The 12,596-nt window shown below is 42.7% G+C and overlaps 1 protein-coding gene across 1 annotated transcript in view; it reads left to right on the top strand.

The window, feature by feature from the left end:
• The window catches only part of KIF5C (kinesin family member 5C), a 152,065-nt gene that overhangs the window by 95,996 nt on the left and 43,473 nt on the right, over positions 1-12,596 (top strand). Inside the window, exons 12-14 of the mRNA XM_003816687.7 lie at positions 2,014-2,189; positions 7,595-7,663; positions 10,693-10,899. Coding sequence (XP_003816735.1) covers positions 2,014-2,189; positions 7,595-7,663; positions 10,693-10,899 — 452 coding nt within the window. The remainder of the gene's footprint in view (positions 1-2,013; positions 2,190-7,594; positions 7,664-10,692; positions 10,900-12,596) is intronic.

Raw genomic sequence — 12,596 nt, 5'->3', positions numbered from 1 at the left:
ATCTATCTATGTCTATCTATCTCTAATATGTTTAAGAAAAAAAAGAACATGGTACAGCTTTTATAGCCCATGGATTTAGCAGACTGTAGAGAATATAGATCGTTTAATTGGATGAAATCCAGTCTGCACACTAAGGTTGTTGATGGATATTTTAAGCCAGGAATTGGAACTGAATGAAATATTGATTTGGTTCAGGTTCTGTTCAAAGGCTACTCTGATATTCTGGTTTTGTTTAAGGTCAATAATTTTAGAAAAAAGGCTTAAGTATAGCAGTCTTGTTGGAAAAGGAAAAAGGGTTGGCTCAATTTTGTATTCAGCAAAGTAATAGTTTATTCTATGTTTTGCTTCAAGTTGCTGCTTCAAGCGGAACTGTGATACAAAAGTGAAAGCATTGGGTGTTAATTTTACTTAACACGGAGGCCCCATGTAGTATTTTGTGGTTATTCAGTGAGATAATGGAGTCATAAGCAGCAGAACTAAACTATCACAGTGTTTTGTTTATATTGAGATAAATGTGTACAGTGTTCAGGTGGGTTCCTTGAAGCATGATATATATTGTTAATGAAGCCACAGATTGAAATCTCAGTTACTCTATTATTTATTTTTATTTATTTATTTATTTATTTATTGAGACAAAGTTTTGCTCTTGGCACCCAGGCTGGAGTGCAATGGCGCGATCTCGGCTCATTGCAACCTTCGCCTCTCGGGTTCAAGCGACTCTTGTTCCTCAGCCTCCCAAACAGCTGGGATTACAGGTGTGCACCACCACACCCAGCCAATTTTTGTACAAATACTAAGTTTTGTATTTTTAGTAGAGATGGTATTTCACCATGTTAGCCAGGCTGGTCTCGAATTCCTGGCCTCAAGTTATCTGCCCGTCTTGGCCTGAACCACTGTGCCCTGCCTTCTATCATGTATTTTGGAAAAACTCTCTGACTCAAGGCAGTTTTCCTGGGCAATTTTTACAAAATGGATTTTGTGGGCTGGGAACTGGGGTGAGGCTTGGAATACTGCAGACACTCTTACTACTGACTGTAGCAAGATGATTGTGGTGTTGATGGTAAACATTGTGATGGAAAAGTATGTTGGGTTTGGTTTTGCTTTCCAGGAAGATATTTGGGAGACTCAGTGGGGCCAGTAGTTTTCTTATAATCCTTTTTATGCACTTTATGTCTTTGATGTTCTTGTTGGAGATAGCCATTGGCCAGCTTGCAAGCTGTACCATTTCTATCAATTTGATTGACAAATTTGGCAATTCTTCCTTTGAAGGCCCCAACAAATGCTACTCTGCAAACTGAGAAGTTGTAGGTAGGGTCTTTGCAAGATAGTCTAGATTGGCTGCTTTTCTTTCCTAAGACTATCTGATATCACAGTAGGTTATTCTATTTGAACTTCCCAGCAGAGCCAATTAATTCTGGCTTCCTGGAGGAGACAGTGGTATTGAAATGTGAGCTTTTGCAGCTCTAGTCTTGGATCCAGGGCTACCCTGTCTTCTGACCTCAGATTCAGAGATTCTTGAATTCAGAGGATCTGAGCCTTAGAGTGTTCTATCAAACAGTGCCAGTGTGTTTCTTTATTTGGCTGTTTCTATTAATGAAACAGTGACATAATTAATTCATAATTAGGATGCCTTAGAGGTCTGTTTCCTTTTTAATCAATCACTAGAGAGAATATGACTCTAGTAAAGCCCCAGGATATTCCTCAACTAAAGCAAAATGAATGTAAAGAATTTAGGTATCTCTGCAAGTTGGAGTAGCTTGGAACCAGTTTACTTCAGGGATGCATCTTGAGAGGGGAGGTTTTACATAGTTCTCTTTTTTCTTAGACTAGTTTTGGCCAATTAACTAAGACCTTTCTTGTCAAATAGAAGGAACACAAACTCTAACCACACTATAGCCCTTTATTGTGTCTTCTGTGTATTTTTCACCAGGACTGATTATTTTTGGTACTCTTCCTGGAGGGTTGCATACTCAATTTCTTTAATCCCCAACTCTGCTCGGCTATGTTTTGCAGGAGAAGCTGTGCCTGAGGATGAACAGATCAGTGCCAAGGACCAGAAGAACCTGGAGCCTTGTGATAACACCCCCATCATAGACAATATTGCTCCTGTTGTTGCTGGCATCTCTACAGAGGAGAAAGAGAAGTACGATGAGGAGATCTCCAGTCTCTACAGACAACTGGATGACAAGGTCTGTGGCCAGAGATTCATAGTTCTCATTCTGCTACAAAGATGAAAGATGGCAGGTCCCAGCTCCCTATGGGACTGATGTAGGGCTACAGCCCGATCTTTGTTTCTGGTTTCCTAATACCTACCCTAGCACTTTGATGGTGCAGATTCAGGGAGTTTGATTCATGTGGAATAGAAATGTTAAAGGGAACTTGACTGAAAAAGCAGTGTGTTGGCCTAGATAGACAGGCGGGTGCTATTTAGAGTCTTGTCTTCTAGAAATTGGACTGGGCTGATTACTGCATGAAAGGTGGGGTGTGTGAGTGTCTATGATCTTTAAGTCTCCCTTTCTTCTCTGGGCCTATCCTTCACCTCTTGGAAACTCCAGCAGTAGCCTCAGCTAGGGGCAAGGGTTGTGACTCCCAGAATTCAAGCATGTACTTTAATCATATAACCATAAGGCCCTGGGATGAGAAATCGATAGCAGTGTGGTCTGATGGCTTCACCTAATTGGTGAAGCTCTTTTCACGGGTATATTCTTGAATGAAGTAGTTTGAACATGCTAATTGGGGATGTCCAATTTTATGACAAGCTTTTGGGACTCAAATAGTCATGTAAATGCACAAGTTGGCATAGAGGAAAAGAGGCCTTGGAGAACACTGGGAGAATCAATTAAAGGTTGGGTTAGGAATCCCAGAGGCATGAGAATTGAATTGATGTTTTATATGATCTTGGCATGTTGCCCTTGGAATATTCTAAATCCTTTCAGTTGATTTCATCAGGGTTGCTGATATTTTTAGCCTGATTTAATCTTTTCTGTTGTGGTTCAGCTCAGAGTGCTTAGGGACACCTCTGGCTTGTATGAAGCAGCTTTGTTATGTTAACCTTGCCATTAATCTTACAGGCCTCTCTCTCTGAGGTAAAGCTCAGAGTCTGGTATAACCTTTGCAAGCTGAATGTGACTGGTTGCCTTAAGGAAGCTAGTTCTGCTTGTTTGTGATTCCAAGAGCTTGCACTATAACCACAGCTTTATTCTGGGGTCATCCTACTCTTCTGAAAACACATTTAATAAAATATTCGCACCCACGAGATGGGTTACTTGCCCTTTAGGCTCCACGCATACCGTTATCTTCCATTTCTATCTATGTATTTTATGCAAAACAAAGAGAAAAAAGAGATCAATAGTAAGTTAACAGTATATGCAATTTCTTGATTTCTCCAAGGAATTGCTATTGTTTAAACAGTAAAGAAGATTAGACCATATGCATTTTTTTTCCTCATTTTAGAACCGATGGGCTCATTTTTAGTAATCGCAGAGAATCCTGGGTGAGAGGGTGAGAAGCTGTTTCTGTGCTCAGTTCTCTATGAATAGACGCCTGCATGGCGGAATCGGGATCATTTACCTTGGCAGCACGGGGAACTTTCATTGATCCAAGAGAGAGACTTCAGAGTCTCAAATCAGACATACGAAATGTAGTGATTAGGACAGAGAGATGAAAATGCCATGTCCAAAGCATTCAGTTGGTAGCTGAAGAGCTGGCTTGAGAGTCTCCGTCTCCTGATGGTCAGTCTAGGCCATTTTGTTATGTCATTTTCCTACAGCATGTGCTTTGAAGATTCTGTAAGGCCCACTGTTGGAGGCTAGTATTTGTGGTCCATCACATGATGATGCTGAGAGATGTGGGAGAGGACTGAGCCTAGAAGCCTCAGCCTTAGGGGGCACCAGAGCTAATGGTTTGCCCTCAGTGACCCTTCCCATAGACTGCCTGATTATGTCTTACCAACTGTCATTCTTAAGGGTCCTCCTCTGAAATGTTCTAGGAGGCACTTCCATGTTTCTGTTGATGTAGGTGGTTTGACGCTTGAAGAATACATGAGGTGGGATATGGCACCTTCTTGGTCTACTGAAAGGTAGAACAGGAGGTATTTAGGTTTGGGTGAGGCACTAGCCCAGGGTGGTTATGTGACTTACCCAAGTGTATATCACATTTAGGTGGCAGAGCTAGGATGAAGTTACATATCTTCTGACTCCCACCCCAGTGCTCATCTCATTTTGCCCTCAGCCCTTTAAATGAGGACCTGGTCAACCTCAGTGAATCTATTTAGGGTGTGGAGGGAGAAAGACCACACGGTTTCCTCCCAGCTGCCCCTTCTGTTCCTCCGTGCTGCCCCGCCAGGGCTCCAAACACAGGTACTCTCCCAAGGCCATGCTGTGTGATGGGAGAGCATGCACTGTGGACTCAGACCTGTAACAATGACACTGAGACCCAGGCAGACCTGTGACAATAATGCTGAATCCTGGGCTAGCGCCTGGCCCTGCTGAAGGTGCTTTTTCTCATCTGTATCATGGGGCTTATATCTGTTACTTCAAAAGGCTGTGGTGAGGATTAAAAGTTTCTAGTACATTGCAGGTGCCCAGTAAATATTAGTTTCCTTCTTTCTCCTGGGCTGGGCTGGGCTCTGCTTACTTCCGTGTGTGGTGTGGAAGGGGTGGTGCCAAGGGGGCCACCAGCAGAGACACAATGTGAACAAGTTGGCGCTGGCACTCCTTGTCTCTTAGTCTCTGTCCCTCTACAGTACTGCTCTGCTCTTGGAGATCCTGACACGAACCAAGCTTAAGTAGAAATGAAAGTTGATTATTTTTATGCAGATTACCATTGCAATAAAAACATTTTTATACTTAAAGGTGAACAGTGACCTGTTGACAACTGAGGTTGACCAGTTTCTCATTTATAAGGGTGTGCATATTATTATGTTTTATTTATTTATTTATTTATTTATTTTTTGAGATGGAGTCTCGCTCTGTCACTCAGGCTGGAGTCCAGTGGCGCGACCTCGGTGCACTGCAACCTCTACCTCCTGGGTTCAAGCAATTCTCCTGCCTCAGCCTCCTGAGTAGCTGGGACTACAGGCGCACACCACCACGCCCGGCTAATTTTGTATTTTTAGTAGAGATGGGGCTTCACCATGTTGGCCAGGATGGTCTTGATTTCCTGACCTCGTGATCCACCCGCCTCGGCCTCCCAAAGTGCTGGGATTTCAGGCCTGAGCCACCACGCCTGGCCGCATGTTATTTTTTTTTTAATTTTTGAGATGGGGTCTTGTTCTGTTGCGCAGACTAGAGTGCAGTGGTGAAATCACAACTCACTGCAGCTTCAACCTTCCAGGCTCAAGCCATCCACCTGCCTCAGCCTCCTGAGTAGCTGGTACTACAGGCACATACCACCACACTCAGCTAATTTTTTTTTTTTTGTATGTTTTGTAGAGACGGAGATTTGCCATGTTGCTCAGGCTGGTCTTGGACTCCTGGGCTCAAGTGATCAAGCTGCCTTGGCCTCCCAAAGTGCTGGGATTATAGGCGTGAGCCACTGTAACTGGCCTTATGTTATTTCATGTATAAGAAAATTCAAGTATAAAATACTTTCTGAAAAGTGCTTTAAAATCTGTTATCCACGGACAAGATCTTTAGAACCGGCATCAGAGTGAGCGTGCTTATGCATGTTCTAAGAGATGCAGTTGAATGTGTAGATATAAGCACACCTTATTATTCTGGAGGTTTTGAAAGACTTAAAAAAAATCACAGTAGAGCTCATTAATTCCTTAGATAAGTTGCCTTAATAAAGGGTAAATATAGTTTGGGAAATGGCTCTGATACAAGTGATCCACGTCTTCTGTAGTACCATCCTTGTTCTTCATCCTTCCCAGGTGGGGCCAGGGGCCCTTGGTTTTTCACTGTACCTTAAAAATCACTGCATCCCAGCTTGTCATCTGTTGGGAGGAAGCCTGCATCTTCAGGCTTTGAAATGAGCACAGCGTAAGGACAGGGTTCACTCCATTTCTCTCCTCTTGTGGTTTATATCACTTGTAGTGCTTGTCCATTTGTCCCAGGAGAAGAGATGGTGGCTCTCCGATGGTAAACTCTTTGAATCCTTTACGCTAAGTTGTCTAATATTTAAGTGCTCAGGAACATAAACACAAAATCGTTACTGGTAACTGACATGCTAAGTTTATAAAGTAGAAGAGAAAATATATCTACAAAATAGTCTTCTAGTTGTAGAAGTGCCAGTTTTTGGAGGTTTCATGCTGGTATAATTTCCCTAATTCACCTGCCAGAAATATGATTTGTGCAGGAAAATAGAACCATTAAAGAAACATTGGTGTAAAGGGTCCAGTAGAAACAGGATCTCTTTAAGTAGAAAAGCAAAGCCAAATGATGTTCTACATAAAGGACAAGGAGATTCAGATCCTGTATGGCTGATTTTAGAGTTTTCTTTCTCCATGGAAAGCATTAGTTTGTGACATTAAATTAACATGATTCAAATGTATGCATAGATATCACCAAACAGGCTGGGGAATATCCCATAGAACATTGAGGTTCTGTGACCCAGGCCCTTAAGTTTGGGTTGGATTTCACCCCTGGAAAAGGCAAAAGGCACAGTACAGGGCGTGTTTTTCTGGGCTGCTGATGAAAACACCTAGACAGGACCTGGCACGAAGAAGTGCCCAAGGATGCTCAATTGAATCTGACTCTGTTTGGTGTTTAGACCCTAGAAGCCAGGTTGTCATCTTCACAGGCTATGTTTCAAATTTTATTTGAAGTCGTGAAAATAATGCAGTGAAGACTGTGTTTTTTATGTAGTTAGGCATCATCTGCCTGCTGCTTTGCCTGCACTGGGGGTGGACTGAGTCTAAGGGGAGGTGGGGAGAGGTGGGCAGCGAATACCCTTGCTTTTGTGGCAGCAACACCTAGTGGCAGAAAAAGAGTGAGAAGAGCGAATTTGCCTTTCCCACTTCAGTGACAGCCCAGAAAGTAAGCATGAATGCTTCTGTCCCTCAGCTGCCCTGAGGTTTTTTTTTTTTTTTTTTTTAACTGTTAAGAAAATTAACTTCCAATCGAGAGGGAGGTCTTCCAATGCCAAATCTCCAGTTCATTTTTCTCTGGTCTGAGAGGTTTGAAGTGGAAATGTTGGCTCTCCCTGCCGATCTGGTGGCAGCACTCCTGCTTACTGATGCGTTTGACAAGATTTGGGATAATAACATATGACAGTGCAGCTAGGTAGAAATTCACTCCTTTATTTTTTGAATTAGGAATTTCACTGTTAGCATCTTTGAATTGGGAGGGATATCTCTAACGTCCCTTTCAGTTCCCAAACCGTAGATCTCTGATTTCTCAATGAGCAGGAATTGGGTTGAATGTGCAGGATATTATATTTCCAGAATAGTCAGCTGTTTCATCTGCTGAGAAAGGTGGGTGAAGAGGTATTTTAACTGAATGAGATCTCGGAATCTGTCTGTTTTCTGTGCAGTAACACCACACTATTCCTTCCTTCTTATCAGCAAGCTTATGGTAGCTGCCTGTCACTGGGAGACTGGGATATCAAAAATGACATAACTAACCAAAAAAACAAACATGATGTTTCGTTGCAGGATGATGAAATTAACCAGCAGAGCCAGCTGGCTGAAAAGCTGAAGCAACAGATGTTGGATCAGGATGAGGTAAAGAATGCAATATATTTTTTTTTTCCACAAAGTTCTTCTATTACTCTTTGTTGTTGATGTTTGTTCCAGGAATTTAATTGGCATAGAAGCTTTTCATAATTACAGAATCATGTGGAAATTTCTTGGTAGATGTCCCTTCACTGCCTCTTACAAGCTGATTATCACTGAATTTAGAAAATAAATTTCTGACTTTCAAAAACCCCTGATGTTTTGAGATTGAGTAGCCAGTGGCTACACTTCGTTCTGGAAGGGCAGAGACCTTTGGTTGGGTGATCAAGCAAGGATGATCCTTTTTTATTTTTATTTTTTTGAGACAGGGTCTCTCTGTTGTCCAGGCTGGAATGCAGTGGTGCAATCATGGCTCACTGCAACCTCCAGAGCTCAAATGATCTTCCCGCCTAAGACTCTCAAGTAGCTAAGACTACAAGAATGTGCCACCATACCTAGCTAATTTTTTAATATTTTGAGACAGAGTTTGTCTATGTTGGTCAGGGTGATCTTGAACTCCCGGCCTCTGGCTTGGCTCCTGCCTTGGCTCCCAAAGCACTGGGATTACAGGTGTGAGCCACTGCACCTGGCCTTGGGCAAGGATGATTCTGCCTCCTAATACCCAGCAATGCTGTGACCTGTTGTTTGAGTCCTACTTCAGTTTTGCAATCAGCTTGCTCAGATCTTTGATATACACCATGTTCTCCTGCTGTCCTGCAGGGATACACAAACAAAAACAAAACTAGAAGGTAGAGGAGGGGAAGGCAAAGAGAACGGGGCCCGAGTACTGCGTCAGCATGTTTGATACACTAAAAAGGAGGCAAATTGTTTTCAGTCTCTCCCCAAAGGCATTCAGTTCTTCAGCAAGTGTTTTTACTACATTGTGTGTTGCCAAGTATTTTACAAACAAGAACCTAAGCAAAGGATAGCCAGCCAACTTATCAAACATGCACAATTAATAATTCCCTTGCTGAGGACCGTTTAAGTGTTGTTTTCTTTTGTGCTTTAAGTTGCTTTCTGCTTCGTTGCTGAAATGCTATGGATTGGATCCCACTGTGCAATGACAGCAGGTGCCTGGGTTTCTGTCCTCAATCCCAGGCCTCTGTAGGCATAAAGGACTCTGTAACCATTTCCTTCCTCTTTGTTCCCTTTCATCTCTTTAGGACAATGATTACCTCCCCTGCGCAAACACTTCCCTTGGTAGGGAGATAATCTACACTTTTGTAATCAGGTGAACCATATTTTGTTGATCTCTCTGTCTTAGCTATAGTCGAGGCCTTCCATTTGCTTGAGTTTCCTGCCCTCTACTTCCCATTCTACTCCAGTTTCACCCACATTGGCACAGCTGCCTGGGATAAACTTTACTTCTTGTTACTGTTAAAACTCCTTAACATTTTTCTTTTTCTATACTATCAAGGCAGTATCTGTTCAATATAGGAAAATCAACGTAGGAACAAAGATAATGAGAGCGTCGGCAAGCCCAGACATTCGCTTTTAACTAAAGATACTGTTTGGGGTACATCCTTCTATATCTTCATGATGGATGTTAAAAAAAAGGTGACTGACCACTGTTGTATACTGTTTTAGTTGATTGTGAAGTCAACCAGTTTACAATGTGAAATCCTGATAACACTTAAAAATTATGTAAGTGTTCTCAGGACCACCAGGGGGCACTCATCGCACCTTCACCCCTGGAAGGGAGCTGGTCCTGGGGCCAAAACCCACTGTGCCTGGGAAGCCCTTCCTGGCTTCTGCTCTCCTCAATGTATGACAGCCCTGATTTACCCCCAGGGACTGTTGCCACTCGGGGTTGTAGAGTAATATGTAACCAGACTGGAGAACCACAGCAATGCTCTCTCCTCTGCCCATCACCTCCCCTTGGCCCCTCCCTCTTCATCAGCCCCATTTTGGAGAAGGGAGAAAGAAAGGAGAGGCAGCAGTCTCCTCCCAGGTGGGGCCGGACTCCAGGGAAGGAGAATTTTCAGAAGTTGCTGGAGTTGCCGAATCTGTCAGGGCCCAGGGTTCACAGAGCAGTGATGGAGGAGAAAGGAGAGGAAGCAGATCTAAGCACACATGGGCATCAAACCAGAGGAACAAAGTCACATGCAGAGGGCTGCACATAGACACAGGGAAACACACACACAGAGATGCACAGAAACACGCAGACCCCACGCAGGGACCTGCTTTCCCTCCACAGAGGAAAGCAATCTGATCAAACAGACCCACTGTGCACCCAGCCCTCCATGCTTGGGGACAACACACCTACAAAAATATAAGAAAAAAAAGGAAAAAAAAAAAAATTATGTAAGTGTTATTCCTTGTCATTTCCTTGGAAACGACTCTCAGATCCTTTGCTTATTTATTTATTTATTTATTTATTTATTTATTTATTATTTAGACGAAGTCTTGCTCTGCTGCCCAGGCTGGAGTGCAGTGGCATGATCTCGGCTCACTACAACCTCTGCCTCCCAGGTTCAAGCTATTCTCCTGCCTCAGCTTCCCAAGTAGCTGGGATTATAGGTGTGCACCACCACACCCAGCTATTTTTTTTTTTTTGTATTTTTAGTAGAGATGGGGTTTCGCCATATTGGCCAGGCTGTTTGTGAACTCCTGACCTCAGGTGATCCACCTGCCTCGGCCTCTCGAAGTGCTGAGATTACAGGCATGAGCCACTGCGCCTGGCCCCATCCTTTGCTTAAAATATGGAATAGCTATAAAATGCAGTGATTTTTTGATGTGTAATTCTTTCTTTGAGTTAAGGGTATACAGCTTTAAACTAACAACAACAACAACAACAACAACAAAACATACAAAACAAAACACATGCACACAAAACAGATTTTTGCAATAAGAACATATCTGTCTTTTTCTTTTATTTTTTTATCGTCTGGACCATACAGTGGGGTTTCCCATCATCCTGAACTTTTTCAACTTGTTTTCTTATATCTGGTTTTTAAATTACTTACTTTTGGATACAGCATAGAACATAAACATTTGAACATTAGATTCTCAAGTTCCATGCCATCTCATTTCCCCAGCTTTTAGCTTCCACAAGAAGAGACTATGAGAAGATACAGGAGGAGCTGACACGTCTCCAGATTGAAAATGAGGCAGCCAAGGATGAGGTGAAAGAAGTTCTCCAGGCCCTGGAGGAGCTGGCTGTCAATTACGACCAGAAATCACAGGAAGTGGAGGATAAGACCCGGGCCAATGAGCAGCTGACAGACGAGCTGGCCCAGAAAACGGTTGGAGCATTTGTGTCTAGGGGGTGGGACTTCCTTGGCTGCCGTTCCTGTACTCATATTGATATTCATTGACAGACATGGTATAAGGAGGCAGTGGATGAATAGTTATTCAGTGTTAGATGCATTCTCTGAGGTCCCTCCAACAATTGAGATACTTCGTGCAAGTGACTTTTGTTCACTCTTCCTGAAACTGCATATCATGACTGTTTTATATCCAGAGAACTGATAACATTAGTGGGGATGCTTCGTGGGAATAGTCAAAAGAGTGCAGACTTTGGAGCCAGAAAAGTCTTAGTTACAAGTCTGACTTCATAACTCTTAGACCTTAGCTGAGACAGTTAAGCTTTGTGAGTATTCATTCCCTTATCTGTAAAAAATGGTGACGATCATATGCTGCTTGCATGGTGTGAGGATTAGTGACAGTTTATGTAAAGCACTTAGCACAGATCTGTGCATATGCTACGATATCAATACATACATCTCAAAGCATTGCTACTGGCAAGAGCAGGGTCCCGTAGAAGGTATGGACTTCACTTTTCTTGCTTATACCCTCCTGAATGAATTCCATTCCCTCCCGTCAGCTTCTTGTCCTAGCTGTTACCTTCAGGAGCCTGGAACTAAGCTGCCCTAGTTTGTTTGTTTGTTTGCTGTTCTAAGCCAGTGCTTCAGCCTGCACATTCCCTTATTTCCAGATTCTCCAAATGAAAGATGCCATAGGTTCTGCAGTGAGCTAGCGGTAGCAGGAGCACTGAATGTTTGGCATGGCAGGGTGGGATGTGTCCTTTTCTACCTGGAAAATGGGTGGTGGAGAAGCTGACTGGCTCTAACCTGCTATCCTTAGCACCTCTGCCCAATGGCCTGGTGTCCTGGGCTTGTGCCCAGCCTGCTTTGTGGAAAGCATCCAGTTTAAAAAGAAGTAGCAGATGGCGCAGGAGAGTGCTGATCTGCTGACTGTGAGGCTGACAGGAAATGCTCCTCGCGGCATACATTCAGCTCCATGGAGGAAGACTTTTCTAGCAGCTTCCCAAGATGGGGACTACTGCCTCTGAGGATTTTAAAAACAAGATGACATAAGCAGTTGGCAATGCCAAACAAAATAAAACAAACTCATTCAGAAGTCACTTAGGAAAGGGGGCGACTTAGATTTTCTCTGCTTAGTGTTTTCTATGAGATTCTTTTAATTAGTCCTTCATGTTACTTGCTTCTTAAAACAATGAAACATTTTTCATAATACAGTTTTTAATTTGCCATGAAACCAGAGTATTACTAGATTGGTTTAGAAGACTATTATTAGACATTGTTTAAAAATGCTCTAGCTGCATATGGGAGAATTGTATAAATAGATAACTGTTTTACTGATGTTAAACATTAGTTAAGAATACATACCTTTTGGCAAGATACATGAGGATGAAAAAGAGATGGGTTTATTAAAGTTTGACAAGAAAATAGAGCTTCTGCTATATAGTAAGAAACCAACTATTGAACGTAACCTAATTTTGAAAAAAGGTGAAGGGTGTTTAATTCAGCTTCACTCTGAAAATTGGAAGACTTTTTTTTTTGAAGTTGTTTTCTAAACTTATTAATGTTCTTCTGGGCCATCTATTCTAGACCCATCTGTCTTTATCAATTTAGGTGGGAATATGGAGGTGGCCCAGGGAGCAGGTTTGTTTAGGAGTGAAGGTGGGGACCCTTGCAGG

This window comes from Pan paniscus, chromosome 13 (genome assembly GCF_029289425.2).
Source record: "Pan paniscus chromosome 13, NHGRI_mPanPan1-v2.0_pri, whole genome shotgun sequence".
Taxonomy (NCBI): domain Eukaryota; kingdom Metazoa; phylum Chordata; class Mammalia; order Primates; family Hominidae; genus Pan; species Pan paniscus.
The sequence above is the reverse complement of the archived record's forward strand: the minus strand, read 5'-3'. Positions and strand labels throughout refer to the sequence as shown.